General features: G+C 40.4%; 1 protein-coding gene across 1 annotated transcript in view; it reads left to right on the top strand.

Moving 5' to 3' along the window:
* Positions 1-833: 833 nt before the first annotated feature.
* LOC105700144 (maternal protein pumilio) overlaps positions 834-17558 on the top strand; it is a gene marked incomplete at its 3' end in the record, with an annotated part of 42990 nt that continues 26265 nt past the window's right edge. The window contains exons 1-4 of the mRNA XM_023432620.1: positions 834-1512; positions 6237-6467; positions 9159-9287; positions 12501-12629. Coding sequence (XP_023288388.1) covers positions 1411-1512; positions 6237-6467; positions 9159-9287; positions 12501-12629 — 591 coding nt within the window. The remainder of the gene's footprint in view (positions 1513-6236; positions 6468-9158; positions 9288-12500; positions 12630-17558) is intronic.

Genomic DNA, 17558 nt, shown 5'->3' with positions numbered 1-17558 from the left:
CGACCCTGCCCGTGAGCAATCTCCCAACTCATCTCTGATAATACGTAGAGTTCTAAATCCAGTAAGTTACGTCAGAAACGAAGAGAAATTCCCGGTAACTTATCGGTAATTTCTCCAAAGCCTTTTTTATCGAGAAATTATGAGAATTTGAATTTTTCAACAGAGCGAACGAGAGGTTTCGATTAGTTATAGAGAAACATCGTAGAGGGGAATTTCCGTAGTACGTTCTCCGTAACCAATCAAAACCTCCCATTCGCTTCGTCGCAGAATGAAATATCAGTTCGTTTGAAACAAATGGCATGGAATTTTTCGTGAAGTTGTACATACGTGAATATTTTTATCTGGAGGTAAATACGACCCTGTAATTAATATTTTCTAATAGTAATTATTACTCTTTAGCTTGAACTTTGAAGTTAATTGAAAAAAAAAGTTATTTAAACGAAGAAACCTAAAGTATAAATAACAAAATTATCGTTCCTTTAAATTCTCAATGTTCCCGGTAACTTACGGTATGTTTCACGGTTACCTTCTCCAATTTAATGTTACCGAGAATTTTCGAACTCTATATTTGATACGTTTTCTCCGGTAAACTACTTGATTTACGTAATATACGTCAAAAACCTCGAAAATCGTGAAATTACCCAACCCTGGACACGGGTAGAGGCTTCGCCAGCGCCGGCGCGGTCGCCTCGCGCGGCTCGCCGACAGCGACCGCGAAGGTTCGGCCAGCAGGCGCCAGATGTCGTGCGCATCGGCGCGGTCGGCGGCGTTCCTTCGCGCTCGCGGTAGTCTCGCGGCGCCACCGCGGCGTACGTATTCGCAGTGTCCTAGGTCGTCTCTCGTTCCCCGTCTGGCGAGAATCGGCGCGTCGTCGCGTCCCGTCGTGTCCCGGTCGTTCCCCCAGGGCGAGAGGAGCCCGTGGAGTGTCTCGTGTGCGCCGGTGAACGTCGTCGTGCCGTCGGCGGTCCGTCGGAGTGCTCGCGCGCGTCCACTCGCCGCGTCGAGTCGGTGCGCGGTCCGCGAGGGAGAGAGAGAGAGACAGACAGAGAGAGGGTCGAGAAAGAGTCCGGCGGCGCGGATCTGAGCGAGGCCGCGTCCGTCCGGGCGAGGGCCGAGGTGTCCCGGTCGCTGTCAAGGGGCTCGCGCGTCCGCGGCTGCCATTGCGAGGCCGCTGACTCTTACGCGTCCGCTCCCGAGGGCTGGGAGCGCCTTCTGCCGCGTTTCATTGTCCGTGGACGTCGGCGCGGCGCTGGCCGCTCGGCGGCGCGTCATGCTGCTTCTCGGGACGTGAGCGCGCCGACCCGACGACGCCGCATCGCCCCCGGAGAGGCCCGTCCACCCGCCCGCGGCACCCGACGAGGAGGTTAGAGGACGCTCGGCTCCCGTCGACCGCGAGTCTCAGGACGACGGATGAAGTGGCTCGGCGCGGCCAGTGCCGGCAGCGGCGCCGCCGGCGAGCCGGCTCCCCCCCTGCAGCTGCACCATCCCTCCGCCAACGGTCACGTCGCCGCGGTACGTATCGCGCAGCCCGAGCTGGAATGCACCCGCCGGAACCTCCGAGGTGTGGATTCTCTGCGGGGTCTTTTGTGCTTTTAGGAACGGTGCCGTTTCTGCGGGCGAAGCGTCGGCCCAGGAGAGAGCGGGAAGGGGATGCCTCGGCGAAGAGGTTGACCCCCTCGCGACTGATGCGTTGTTAGGATGTTGACGGCGGTTAGGATCGGTTTCGTCGGTGGCGATTAAAGCTATGGGCTTGGAGCAAAGCGTTGGTCCGAGACAAAGCGGGTACGAGGAGTGTCTTTGTGCAAGAGGTTAACCACTTGGCGATCGGAGTGGTTGGTTAGGAACGTAGATGTCAATTGTGATGGGATGCTTCGGCAAAGAGGTTGACCACCTGGATACTGGTGGATGGTTAGGAATATTGATGGCGGTTAGGATCGGTTCCATGGGTGGCAATGAAAGCTACTGGCTTGGGGCTATGCATTGGTCTAAGACAAAGCAGGTACGAGGAGTGTCTTTGTGCAAGAAGTTAACCGCTTGGCGACCAGAGTGGTTGGTTAGGAACGTAGATGTCAATTGTAATGGGATGCTTCAGTGAAGAGGTTGACCACCTGTAGACTGGTGGATGGTTAGGAATGTCGATGGTGGTTAGGATCGGTTCCATGGGTGGCGATCAAAGCTATGGGCTTGGGGCGAAGCGTTGGTCCAAGACAAAGCAGATAGTGGCGATGAAAGTTATCGGCTTGAGGCAAAGCGTTGGTCTAAGACAAAGCACGTGCAAGAAGTGTCTTCGTGGGAAAGATTAATCGGAGTGATTGGTTAGGAACGGAGATTGATTTATTTAGGTGCAAAGCACTGGTCCAAGAGGGAGCAATGCGTGTCTCAGTGAAGACGTTAAGTGCCTTGCAACTAGAGTCAATAGTTAGGAACACAGATGTCGATTAAGATAGGTTTAGTGTATAGCGATTAAAGCTGTGGGTGCGAAACATTGGTTTATGAAAGCGATGCAAAAATTCTTTTGCGACTAAAGTGAATTGTTGAGGAAATAGATATTGGTCATGGTTGATTTAGTAGGCAGTGATCAAAGCTATGGTTCAAATGCTAAAGTGCCAGTCCAAGAGAGTGATGCATGCCTTTGTGGTAGAGGTTAACTTCTTTGTGACTGAAGTAAACATGTCAGAACGTAGAAATTTATTGTGGTTGGTTTAGTGGACAGTGATCGAAGCTAAAGTCTGAGAACAAAGCATCGGTCTAAGAGAGAGCAATACAAGGGATGTCTCCATAGAAGATGTTAACCCTCTTGCATTTAGATTTGACAGGATCGTAGACATCGACTGGAATTGCTTTAATGAGTTGCGATCAAAGCTTCAGGCTGAGTGCATTGCATTAGACAAGTGGAAATTCAGTGGTTTTAGTTACTGGAAAGTGAATCAAAGTGTAGAATAAGGAGATTAAGCGATTGATTCCATTGGATAGGGCATTTTGTTGAAGCTTGCGAGCCAAACGATGTTGAAAAAATATTTGGAAGGAAACTTAAAAGGAGTTATCAAAAAGAGAGGATTGTGTTTATATGATAAATTTAGGTGACAATAGGAGTCCTTAAATTGAAGCGACTCTTGAATGGCCTTTGTCTGTTGTCACGTATTGGACCTGATGGAAAGAACGAATGCTTACTTGTTGGGCGATTAATATTAAGAATAGTGCAAAGAGTATCGATTGTGATAATTGTATTGCGAATGGGAATGTATATCCAATTGAATGCCAAATGAGAAAGTAAGATGCAATGACGGAAGGAAAAGCGTTCGGTGATTCCAATATACCGAAAAAACGTACTTGTAAAATACGTGTCAGTTTGTAAAAGGAACGATATACAATTACAGAAAGATAGACTAACTTTACAAAAGGTAACTTCATAAACTGCAGTTGTACATTGTTTCCTGTTTAGGGACTGCCGTCTGTTTCAAAGTTCATGTTCTAATATTTAGTACTATTTTTTCTCAGGTTAAATGGTTATCGAAAGGAAGGCACTGAGAGAAAATGGTATTAAACATTATAATATGAGCTGTGAAATAGGCACCAGTCCATAAAAAGGATACGATATGCAACAACAATTTGTAAAGTTATTTTTTCTTTTTATAGTTGTATATCATGTTATTATGAACTAACACCCATTTCATAACAGTTTTTTTTTTCGGTGCACCATCTGGGAGTAAGGGAAATTCCTCCTGTCGCAGTTAGTAAACTCAAATCTAAGTTCATTGATGATTTATGAAAGGCTTTAACATTTAACTGGCCCTTAAACTTTGTGGCTTAACTGCAAGTGGGAGTGAATTTTGAATGTCGGGGAGCCCTTGAAATATTTATGCTTCATTTAGATTGTCGACGTAGCTTTGCTCGAATACCTAGGGATAAAGGGAATGTTGCCTGTGGGTATTTATTTATTAAAGTATTTACGTTCAAGCGAGCAATTTCATTAAAAATGTGGTTGGCAGGCCGAAGTAATGGGAAACTTTTGCACAGTTGAACGATTCATTTATGATTAATTTTTCAACACTTGTTTGTTAGGCTAATTAGTTTCTATATCGTTTACGTCGGGGTGAGGTCGTTTCATTTTTATTATTTTTTATTCGCAATGAACCCTGACAAAGGATGCAGTATATCGAACAAAAAAAATCACTTTCTAGATTGAAATTCTTGCATCGAACAGATCTTTACTGGCTACTGGCAACAAAATGAGTCGAAGGGTTCATCGAATGAGATCGAGACAAATTTTTTAATCTTAAGGTGATATGAAAGGGTCGTTCTATATATATAAATCGTCAATATATTTATAAAACTTTTCTTCAAACTGGATGCACCGAATCATTTGAAACTTCATCACCCGATTATGGAGGCTCTAAGGAAGAACGTGATGCTCATGAAATTTCATTTTTGATAAAAATTATATATACATATAATGACCTTTTCATATCACCTTAAATACTAAATTTTCTTAATCTCAAATTCCGCAAGTCCATTTGATAGTTACATGATTATAGGTACATAAACGAGTTAGAATAAAAATTTAATTCGCCTCAATGAATGAAAGACTGGAAGAATTATTAATATTTTTATGACAAATTAATATTTTATGAAACTACCAGTATATCTGATGTTTTCCTTTTCTCTATCTTCTGGCAGTTATCGATGAACTCATCTTTCATTGACTTCCAACAATATTTATTCGCCATTAATTACTTTTTCTATCGAGTTTGGGTTAAATATAATATTTTATCCGAAGAGTAGTAGAATTTTCAGTGATATTTTGAATACTCGAGGTCAGATTTATACATTAAGCTTTCGCAAACACAGCATTGCAACACTGATGATTCTTACAAAATCAATTTTTCTGGGAATTTCTTTTAACAAGGAACAATGAGATTGCCGCAAGTAATTAATCTCGCCTAGAAAGTAAATGTCTCGCTCGGTCTAGGAAAATTATATGCTTCTCACGTCGTAACGTTTAATGTTATTGTTGTAACCGTAACCGTAATTGTTACGTTGAAGAGTTATGTTAATGAGACTGGTACTTATTGACGGTGTTACAATAACTGGTTCATCAGGTACAGGAAAGAAATGAAACATTTAAATTCAGTTTAAGCATGTCATTAACTATACTTTTAGATACATATCGATATAATGATGTATCACCTTTACAGAGAAAATGTTTGAGTTACGATACATTGTTAAAAAGACCGTGTTATTGTGTACACCTTCATTTGTCGCAAGCTTTCAAACCAATTTAAATGTTAAATTAAATGAAAGATTTATTGAATTCAAATCAAGGAAATCATTCGATTACGTCAAAGAAATATGTTCAATTGACAAATACGTTTGAATGAAATGTACACTTGTTCGGCTGTATAACAAAGAGAAAATAAGTCTCATTAAGGTGAAGTGAAACACCCTTCAAATCAGTTGATTTGAATACATTTTTTTTTAAGGGTATTAGACCAAACTGTCCGAAACTTTGACACGTCACTTCTGATCGTCTAAGAATTGTCCAGACACATTTAAAATTTGGATTTTTCAAAAAGAATTTTTTAACTCAGCCCAGACCAAAACCAAAATGGCGTCGAGCTCTCATATTTCGATCAATGTACAATTATCGAAGGCTCTGATATGAGAATCGAAAGGGTCAGGACAATTTTACAATTTAGAACACTCTGGTAGTCGATAAACTCGCATTTGAACGGGATAAAGGCAAAAAAAGTGTTGTATGCGCTTGTATGCCAAAACGATGGGAATACGAGGTCTCGGAGTGAAGATTTAATTGACCTGGAAATCACAGATGGCGCAGGGGGTCCCTCTGCAGTCAATTAGGGCCCCAGAAAGCACGAATCCGGAGGCTTTCTGGAGTTTTACTTGGATTTCTTTATAATTATTGTACGAAAACGACAGGTGGAGTATGCCATTTGGTACAATACCCAATATAATTCGACCCAGCTGTCAATATAAAAACCAACGTCGGCATCGTAGGCATTTAGAAAAATCTTCTTTATCGACGTCGATCAAGTTCCTCGACGTGTTTCACTTCACCTTAAAACGTATTTGTTTTCGATGAAAGAAATCGTTTTCTCGGGGAAAGCGTCGAGTCCTGTAATGGCAGAGGCCACGATAACATCCAGGTAGTTCTAAGAGTAGCCGTTGAATCGTGCGTTTTGTTGAATGGCTGGGACTTTTTCTTTCTTTGTCATCAGGAGACGGAGCAGTGTGCTCAGGTGATGGCAGGTGGCGACGGAGTTCGCATTCAGCCAGGTCAGGCACACCAGATGAGCGTCGGCAGAGCCCAGGACGACGCCATGGTCGGCTACGTCTTCCAGAGGCCGACCGAACCGGAGTTCAATGCCCAAGCCTCGACTTTTCAGACGAAACAGGCCCCGCGAGCATGGACACTCGCGGACGACGCCATTATCGACAACGTGACCAATGTGAGTTGCCGGCGACTCCACTCGAGAAAACTCGGCCTTGCCGATGCACAGATTGACTGCGTCTCCGTCGTACTCGAAATCCGGGGCTTTTCGTGTCCAAACCCAGTAAATCCGAATTTAACCCTTTTAGTGCCGGCCGAAGGCGTTGGCACTTGGTAAACGACGATATGTCGTTGGCGGTTGTTGAACGACGATATGTCGTTGGGACATGTTAAACGATGATGTGTCGTTGGCAGTTGTAAAATGAGGATATGTGCCCATAATTATGAAAGTGGTATAAGTCATATATTTTTTGTTTCGAAATTACATTGAATTAATTTCGTTTGAAATAATATGGCGTGAAATAACTGATAAACTCATTTTTTTTTTAATTTTGACTTAGACCACTTTCATAATTATGGGCACATATGTCGGTGGCACCTGTAAAACGACGATATGTCGATGGCACCTGTAAAACGACGATATGTCGATGGCACATATTAAACGATGATGTATCGTTGGCACTTGTTAAACAAGGATGTGTCGTTGGCACTTGTTAAACAAGGATGTGTCGTTGGCACTTGTAAAACGACGATATGTCGGTGGAATTTGTAAAATGAGGATATGTCGTTGGCACCTGTAAAACGATGATGATGTGTCATTGGCACCTATAAAACGACGATATGTCGTTGGCACTTGTTAAACGACGATATGTCGGTGGAATTTGTAAAATGATGATATGTCGGTGGAATTTGTAAAACGATGATATATCGTAGGTACCTGTAAAACGACGATATGTCGTTGGCACTTGTAAAATGACGACATGTCGTACGGCACCAAAAGGGTTAAGGGGATATGAAAGGGTTATTATAGAAGTTCCCAACGATTCGGTGCATCCAGTTTGTAGGAAAATTTTATAAATATTTTGACGTTTTATGACGTTATATATGTATAAAAATCGTTGGGGACTTCAGCACGTGATCATGGAGGCTCTAAGAAAGAACGCGGTGCGAGTGAAATTTCATCTCTCACAGAAAACTGTGATCTTGGCTCTAGTCTAGGCTAAATAAAAAAAAAAATGTTTAAAAAATGAAATTTCATCCGTACCACGTTCTTCCGTAAGGCCTCTATACTCATGTGTTAACGTCTCAAATGATTCGGTGCACCCAGTTTGGAGAAAAGTTTTGTAAATATTTTGACGTTCTGATATATGGAAATATCATCCCTTAAGGGGATGTGAAAGTGGCATCCGAAAGGTCAGTCGTTCATGAAACTTTTCTATGAAGTGGGTGTCGATACTTCAGTGATATCGATTCATCCCTAGTTTGAGGGGTGTTATCATCGAAATTTGTCAACCTATCCTGAGTACAGTACCGGTACCCTATTTTTCTGTAAATTGAGTATGTATCGTTCATGAAACATTTTATGAACTGGGGTATACCGATCCTGGGTGTCGATACTTCGGTGGTATCGATTCATCCCTAGTTTGAGGGGTGTTATCATCGAAATTTGTCAACCTATCCTGAGTACAGTACCGGTACCCTATTTTTCTGTAAATTGAGTATGTATCGTTCATGAAACATTTTATGAACTGGGGTATACCGATCCTGGGTGTCGATACTTCGGTGGTATCGATTCATCCCTAGTTTGAGGGGTGTTATCATCGAAATTTGTCAACCTATCCTGAGTACAGTACCGGTACCCTATTTTTCTGTAAATTGAGTATGTATCGTTCATGAAACATTTTATGAACTGGGGTATACCGATCCTGGGTGTCGATACTTCGGTGGTATCGAATCATCCCTAGTTTGAGGGGTGTTATCATCGAAATTTGCCAACCTGTCCTGAGTATGATGTCGATACTTTTTTTTTCCCCGATGCAAGTAATGAATAAAATGATCGATACCTTGGTGGTATAAATTCATCCCTAGCAATCAGGGACGTTATCGAAATTTGCCGACCGATGTCAGGGATCGCGGCACCGATCTTCCCTTAAGGTGACATGAAAGTGGCGTCAAAAAGAGATCTCATTTATAAAACTTATCTCCGATCTGGGTGTAGCGAATCTTTTTAAACCTTACACCGTGAATATAGAGGCTATAAGGAAGATCCTGAAGCCCATGAGATTTCAATTTTAAGATAATTTCTTAATAGCTATTTTCAAAATTTTGTATAGATAAATGATAAAATCTCGCGAGTTTCAGGACCCACCTTGGGGTCTCCTTATTCATGTGGTTAAATTTGAAAGAAATTGGTACGCCCAATTCGGGGAATACTTTAACACATTCGCGACCGGAAAATTTGTTCCCTTTCAGATACTAAGTACCGGCGAAAATAATTAAATTCTGAAACTGGTTGCCGCAAACTTGTATCGTGCATCGTTACGGACGTGATTCACGTCAGCGGCAATCAGGAATAGAATTTAAAATGACGTGAATTCACGTCAGCGGTAACCAGGAATAGAATTTAAAATGACGTGAATTCACGTCAGCGGCAACCGGGAATAGAATTTAAAATGACGTGAATTCACGTCAGCGGCAACCGGGAATAGAACTTGAAAAGACGTGAATTCACGTCAGCGGTCGCGACTATGTTAACGAACGATTGACCCCTCGGATTCCACTTTCGCATCCCCTTAACGTCTCTCGGGACGTAATGTAATGACTTTCGTTACGGTTACCGAGGCGTGCTAATTGGATTGGTTGCTTTCAGAACCACGAAAAATGGAAGTACCCGATGACTAAGTTGGGAGTACCCCAACAGAGCCAGCCACAGCAGCTCGGTCTACAAGCCATGAACAACATACACCTGCCTTACGAGATTCACCCGATGCAACTTAAGGTGAATGATTTTAACACTAGGTTTACGGGGTTTTTTTTATATACCTGTTTCTACGAGCACCCGTCAAATTGACGGGTAAACGAAAACACGAATTTTCTTTAAAAAATCGATTCATTCAAATTAAGCCTGTATTAAACAACCCTAGGCTTTACGTTTAAATGAATGATTAATAAGTAAACAGTCCTTTTTTAAAAATTATCACGGAAATGATTGGAATGCTCGTCCTCTCATCCTCGGAGTCAGAACTAGAAAGAATGCGCATCCTTTTCTTGCTACGGCACCTTTTTAAGATGTTTTCCTCTTCACTATCCGAAGATCCTTCTATCTCTCCACTTTCAGTGCAAACTTTCACTCTCATCTTCGCCTTACACTCTCTGCAACGAGGCAAATATATATGGATTGTTTATGAAATTAGCTAGTCCGTCAATTTGACGGCTTTCGTAGAGATAGGTATACTACATACAGATTTTAATAATTAAAAGGCTTAGGAGAAAATAATTGTGTGTACAAATTCTTTGGATGAAATGATTAATTTACGATACGAAAATGGTTCAAATTAATGCTATGGTTTTTTCGGTATTTCTTTTCGAAGTTTGAATTCCGTCTAATTGACGGGTCCCGTAAACCTAGTGTTAACGAGTGCCCCAGGACCTACCTTAGGGTCCCCATATTCACGTTTTAAAGTATGAAACCATTTGAGTTAAATTACAGAAAATGATAATGTAACGTTGCATTAAATTCAAGTAAAAATGCAGGAATACGGTAAATATGCAATGTTAGGTCTATCTATACCGATTCTAATACGTAATTCTTCCATTTTACGTTTTCCTACGTGATGAAACTTAAGTTATGAAGGGTGGAAGAGTATATGTAAATTGACATAGATTCTTATCAGTGTATGTCGGAAAAAAGAAATTTGGGGTACCTCTGGGATACTTTTCTTATAAGCTCGGAGCCATTTGGAGCTCCACGTTACTATGACATTGTCGTGTCTGTGGTATCGATTTAACATTGGCCGATCTCCTCGTTAATTCCGCGAAAATGTGCCGCATCCGACGAGTACTCTCCTATCGCTTAGACTTTGTATCTCGGTGTCGTGTTTTCCTCTTTGCGTCGTTACGTACCGACGAAAATGACGGAAAAGCTGGTCAATACCATCAGTCGGCTTGAAAGTGAAACTTTTCCACCCTAACATTATATTCCACGAGTTGTGCTCGAGTTTTAAATTATGGAGTTCAGTAGGAAAAATTATGGAAAATGAACGATAAAAGATAAAGGGGAGAACACTAGCAAAATGTATGCATATTTAAAGTTCTTGTAACTATTTTTTTTTCTTTTTTTTTTAATTTTATACCTTTTCATGCAGTTTTTGATCGACATGTCGAAAGTGTATGTAAATTGATGTTAAAAGGCATATTTAAAGTGTCGTTCTTGTTATGTCTTTTATTTTTGAGCGACATGTCGAAACTGTATATAAATTGATGTTAAAAGGCATATTTGAAGTGTCGTTATTGTTACGGCTTTTTTTTTAATTTCATACCTTTTCACGCAGTTTTTGATCGACATGTTGAAACTGTATATAAATTGATGTTAAAAGGCATATTTAAAGTAACGTTCATGTTACGGCTTTTTTTTTTTAATTTCATACCTTTTAACGCAGTTTTTGAGCGACATGTCGAAACTGTATATAAATTGATGTTAAAAGGCATATTTGAAGTGTCGTTATTATTATGGCTATTTTTTTTATTTCATACCTTTTCAGGCAGTTTTTGATCGACATGTCGAAACTGTATATAAATTGATGTTAAAAGGCATATTTAAAGTAACGTTCTTGTTACGGCTTTTTTTTTTTATTTCATACCTTTTCACGCAGTTTTTTAACAACATGTTGAAACTGTATATAAATTGATGTTAAAAGGCATATTTAAAGTGTCGTTCTTGTTACGGCTTTTTTTTTTAATTTCATACCTTTTCACGCAGTTTTTGAGCAACATGTCGAAACTGTATATAAATTGATGTTAAAAGGCATATTTGAAGTGTCGTTCTTGTTACGGCTTTTTTTTAATTTCATACCTTTTCACGCAGTTTTTGAGCAACATGTCGAAACTGTATATAAATTGATGTTAAAAGGCATATTTGAAGTGTCGTTCTTGTTACGGCTTTTTTTTAATTTCATACCTTTTCACGCAGTTTTTGAGCAACATGTCGAAACTGTATATAAATTGATGTTAAAAGGCATATTTGAAGTGTCGTTCTTGTTACGGCTTTTTTTTTAATTTCATACCTTTTCACGCAGTTCTTGATCGACATGTCGAAACTGCTTGTAAATTTATGTTAAAAGACTTTCTCGGGTCGCTGAATACGAAGACATCTTTATTCCGCAAGGATAGCAAATATTAATAAACGATTTTTAACATTTCAAAGAACAGTATGTGGCACAGAATCTCGTGGAATGTCGTGGGGTTTTCGTAACTTTATCAGTGATTGAAAATAAAATCTATGAATACCCATATTTGCATGAAGGCATAGATCGATGCGATATTTGAAATTCCGCAACATGCATGAAATAAACAATTGAAAAGTCATGAAATATTTTATGTTTCTACACCGATTCTCCTAAATTTTACGGAATTGAAAGTAGACGTTCATAAATCAAAATACAATTAAACTGGGAGTAAAATATTCATTCTTGCAACTCGATGCTCTGGATTCGAACAATTCATACAATTAGAACCGTACATGACAATTAGGTTCTGGTTTATTTGGCAATAAATGTCGGAATTACCCTTTCTCTCCAAACTGATGCTCAATAATCCCAAGATAAATATTTCATATGATGATCAATAATCTCAAAATAAACATTTCATATGATGATCAATAATTTCGAGATAAACATTTCATACGATGATCAATAATCCCAAGATAAACATTTCATATGATGATTAATAACCCCAAGATAAATATTTCATATGATGATCAATAACCCCAAGATAAACATTTCATATGATGATCAATAAGCCCAAGATAAACATTTCATATTTCAAGTTTAAACCGGCCTTTTGACATTTTCCGCAGGGTGCATCTTATAGAATTCGCTTTCCACATAATGACCGATATCCATAGAATGGAAAAGAGCGAGTACGGACGATCGAATAGACCTTGTTTAGGGAGATTTTTTTCGATTTTCTTAAAGAAATTCCATTTGCATTCCAGAGCGGCGCGCCTGGAGCGGAGCACCTGGTGTACCTGAACAACCAGATGACGGCTCAGCAGCAGGTTGCTCTTTTCCACCACCAGCAGCAACAGCAGCAGCAGCAACAGCCGCAATTCAGAAATGGACAAGTAAGTCTACAATATAGCGCGAGACACCTATTGTTTTTGAGTATCTTGGGGTACATTGGGTAGTTATCGGAAAGAAACCCACCTAAACATTTCGTTGAAATTTTATCCAGCGAGATATCAGGAGTCTAAATCGAGGATTTCCATGTCTGACATTAGACGATTTTTTTAGTCAGTAATTTATTATCATTAAACACTGGGACTCGTTAATGGGGTTTAAACCCGCCCCAGTAGCTTTTCAAACTCCCCTCTCAAGCTAAGTTTGTTGTTTATCGGTGTTTAAATAGGGGATTTTGTCAAATAAACTTGAAGGATATTGAATCGTCGATATATAACCGTTTGATATATACAATGAGCCTTTCATATCACCTTAATAAATCCTAAAAGCACGAAGAAATTGTAATAAAATCTAATCGTCGATATTTAACCGTTTGATATATAGAATGAACCTTTCATATCACCTTAATATATCCTAATGGGACAAAAAAATTGTAACAAAATCTAATCATCGATATATAACCGTTTGATATGTAAAATGAGCCTTTCATATCACCTTAATAAATCCTAAAAGAACGAAGAAATTGTAATGAAATCTAATCGTCGATATATAACCGTTGGATATATAGAATGAGCTTTTCATATCACCTTAATAAATCCTAAAAGCACGAAGAAATTGTAATAAAATCTAATCGTTTGATATGTACAATGAGCCTTTCATATCACCTTAATAAATCCCAAAAGAACAAAAAAATTGTAATAAAATCTAATCATCGATATATAACCGTTTGATATATAAAATGAACCTTTCATATCACCTTAATATATCCTAAAAGGACGAAGACATTGTAATAAAATCTAATCGTTGTTATCGCTTCGATAATAGTCTTAACCGTGGGCATATGTAATATGGTTACGGTAATACATTTCTGTGTGTAACATCGAAGGGGGGAAATCTAGCTCGCTCGCGAAGGCGAACCGGCGAAAAGAGCGAGAAAGGGGAGAGGAGGAGAGAGAGAGAGAGGAGAGAGAGGAACTCTTGTGGATCCTGCAACTGTCCTCGGGTTGGACATCGGGTTGGACCTCGGACAAGGCCCAAGGCGATCGCGTGGGCCTATCCGCGTGTAATCGTGTCATGGTCAGAATTTGGCCGTTCCGTCGTTTGGCAAGACGTACCTCAACCGCCGATATATCGGCCTTTCCTTATCCCTCTCGTCGCGGCTCGGATACTATTCTCTCTTATTTCATATTTATAAAACTTTTCTCCGAGCCAGGGGCACCGAATCATTTGAAACTAGAGACGGTGGGTATGGAGGCTCTAAGGAAGAACGCGATGCTTATGAAATTCCATTTTTCACAAAAAAGGGGGGGGGGGAATTAAATAATAATTCCTTTTAATATTTAGCAAAGAAAACATTTGAACTTTATTTGATATGTCTCTGAATTCAAGCGGAGGATGCGATGTGTCTCGTAGAATAGTCTATTTATTGAATGAAGTTTCGATCCTTGTTCCCTTCGGTCCTTGTTCTGCGGTGCCTCTTAAGGTGATATGAAAGGGTTATTTTATATTATATATTGTATATATTATAGACATGACGTCAAAATATTTATAAAACTTCTTTCCAAATTGGGTGCACCGATTCTTTTGAGACTTTAGAAAGTGATTATGAAGGCCCTAAGGAAGTATGGGATGGTCGTGAAATTTGATTTACCAACAAAAATTGTTTATTATTTAGCCTAGACTACGATCAAGATCACATTCTTCTGTGAGAAATGAAACTTCACGAGCATCGCGTTCTTCCTTAGGGCCTTCATAATCACGTGGTGGAGTTTTAAATGATCCGGTGCATTCAGTTTGGAAAAAAGCTGTTATAAATATTTTGACGTTTTGTATATATAAAGTGGCCCTTTCGTGTCACTTTAAGGGCTATCCTCGCTCTTACGTTGTTTAGATTTTCTTAAGAGCAAAATGGGGGTGACGTGGCCCAGAAAAAAAGGAATGCGCCACGAAATGTGATTTTGGTCTAGTATAGGTTGGTCTAGTCTAAGTTGTTATAAATATTTTGACGTTTTGTATATATAGAGTGGCTCTTTCATATCACCTTAAGGGCTATCCTCGCTATTACATTGTATAGATTTTCTCAAGAGCAAGATGGGGGTGACGTGGCCCGGAAAAAAAAGGAATGTGCCACGAAATGTGATTTTGGTCTAGTCTAGAATAAACAAATAAAAAATGTTTCAAAATTAAATTTCACGAGCATCGCGTTCTTCCTTAGGGCCTTCATAATCACGTGCTGAAGTTTTAAACGATCCGGTGCATTCAGTTTGGAGCCAAAGGTTTTATTAATATTTGGACGTTTTATATCACCTTAGGTGATTCGATCGATAAAGAGGATCGATTCGATCCTTTCGATCGACTTCCTCGTCCCCATAACGAGCCTCTCTCCCTCCTCTCGCCTCTTTGTTCAAAGTACGTGCGCCTCCCGTTGTACGTAAAAACATTCGCGCAATCTCGAAAACGGACTCCTCCCCGGGGACCATCGATCTGCGCCCGAGCTCGGATTTCGTGCAGTACAAATAAATGTAATACGGACGTTCGGGGATTGAATTTCTGATGGATATCGGACGGGAGACAACTATACGGATTTGCCGGTAAAACCGGTGAGAATCTCAGGCTCCGCAGGACCGCGAAATACCGAGGCTCGGCCGCCTTGTGAATTCCCTTTCCTTGTCGAATTATAAAGTGTTATGAAAGCGTCATGTCACCAAGTCAAAATATTTATAAAACTTTTCCCCAAACTGGGTACGTCGAATTATTTGAAACTTCAGCACGTGATTATTGAGGTCCTAAGGAAGAACGTGGTGCTCGTGAAAATTCATTAAAAAAAAACAAACATGTGTATTGTTGATTCTAGTCTGGGGTGAATAAAAAAGATTTTTATAAAAAATGAAGGTTCATGAGCATTGCGTTCTTCCTTACAGCCTCCATAATCGCTTGCTGAAGTTTCAAACGATTCGTCGCATCCAGTTTGGAGAAAAGTTTCATAAATATCTTGACGTTTTATACATATAGAATGACCCTTTTAATATTATCTTAAGTCGATGTGAAAGTGACGTCTGAGGGGTCTCATTTATGAAATTTTTCTTTGAACTAGGTGTGCCTGATCGTTTGACATTTTACCTCGTCAATGTGGAAGCCTTAAGAGAGGTCCTGACACTCTTGAGATTTCATTTTTTTCCGTTAAATTGATTTATAAACATTTAGGAAACAAATCGCATGGGCGTTAGAGCCTTCTTTAGGGCTTTCGTGTATACGTGGTGTAGATTTAAAGAAATTTGCTACATCTAGTTCGGAGAATAGCTTTACAAACGATTGATCGGATACCACTTCATATCACCTTGCATTATACATACCTGTATACAGCAATGTTAAAACGCCTTATTATGAAATTCCCACTCTGTACCCTGACGTACGTGATTACCTTCCCATCATACACTAGTATCGCAATGTTCGTAAGGAAGGCATTCATGTCCGTCGATATACAACCCAGAAAATAAAATGGAAGGGATTTTTTTTTACAAATTTTGATTGAAAAGTCCCCTTAACCTACAACTTAACCTATAGCCCTTTTGCACCCTTGGACACGGGAGACTCCTTGGATCGGAGTCGCGGGTTTTATTTTACCTTTTATGTTGTACCTCTTACCTTCACGCGAAGGTGCGCAAAGGATTGCCGTGTCCGATCGCGCGTGATTCACGGCGCACGGTCGATCGCGCAGGTGTCATTACAGAGCCTGCGTCAAGGCGAGTGAGGACGCGCGACCGGCGAATCTGATTGGCTCGTCGTTGCCAGGGCAACGGACGACGCGTCACGTGGCCCGGGCACCGAGCTTATAGCTTTGACATGCAGTGTTATGCATCGTGTAGATGAATTTATCTGGATAACAGGAATATTATCTTTCGTCTTCTCTGGATAAGTTTAAAGTCCGTCATCTGCAAGTTATTTTCCGACAAATATAGTCTAATTGTTTATTTAAAGACACATGGAAATTCTAAACATAGCTTTCGACAGCCGAAGGTCCTAGGCTACGGGTTTTGATTTTGTCTATGGCATGATGAGGTACGAATAAAAATTGTAATAAAGTTTATGTCCCATACAAGTTGAAGGGGAATATATTCATAAAAATCGAACCGGTAGATGTGCATATTACCGCGAACTTGCAATTGTAGTCTTGCGTCTTTATATGAAGATAGGCGTGTTTATAATCGCCGAAAAGGCGCGCGATTCGTCTGCGACCGAATTTATATCGAGTATAATATATTCATAAAAATCGGACCGGTAGATGTGGACATTACCGCAAACTTGCAATTGTAGTCTTACGTCTTTATATGAAGAAAGGCGCGTTTATAATCCCCGAAAACGCGCGCGATTCGTCGAGGGATCGAATCGATATCGCGTGGAATCGTCCTCGAAGGTTAGGATTCGAAAAATCGAGGACCTCGGGACATGAATCATAATTTTCGCATTCCGAGCTGTTTGATCATTCGGCCGAGGGTTGGCTCGCCAACTTCGCGTTTCTCCCAAACTGTTTATCGAACGGGCTCGAGGCACCCCTATCGGGCTTATTTAAATTTCCCGCCACGTAAATCCATCAAGGCGCCCATATCGACGCCGCGCGTGTAAACGCGCGAGCAGCTCCTCGGGATCCGCTTTAACCTTCCGAACTATCCACTCGGTGGTAACTTCGGGATGAACTGTAGGATGAAATTGAGAGAAAAGATCTGCTTACAAGGAAGGTATCCCAGGTCGATCTCTCCGATTTCATTTCTTTTATAATATGTTACAATTTACCGCGTCAATAATGTTAGTCGATACGGAAGAAAGAAATATTGGAAATAAAAGGTGGTATATGTAGGTTCCAGAAATACATATAC

The sequence above is a fragment of the Orussus abietinus genome, unplaced genomic scaffold, assembly GCF_000612105.2.
Source record: "Orussus abietinus isolate OABI.00-Male unplaced genomic scaffold, Oabi_2.0 scaffold378, whole genome shotgun sequence".
In the NCBI taxonomy this organism is placed as follows: domain Eukaryota; kingdom Metazoa; phylum Arthropoda; class Insecta; order Hymenoptera; family Orussidae; genus Orussus; species Orussus abietinus.
The sequence above is the reverse complement of the archived record's forward strand: the minus strand, read 5'-3'. Positions and strand labels throughout refer to the sequence as shown.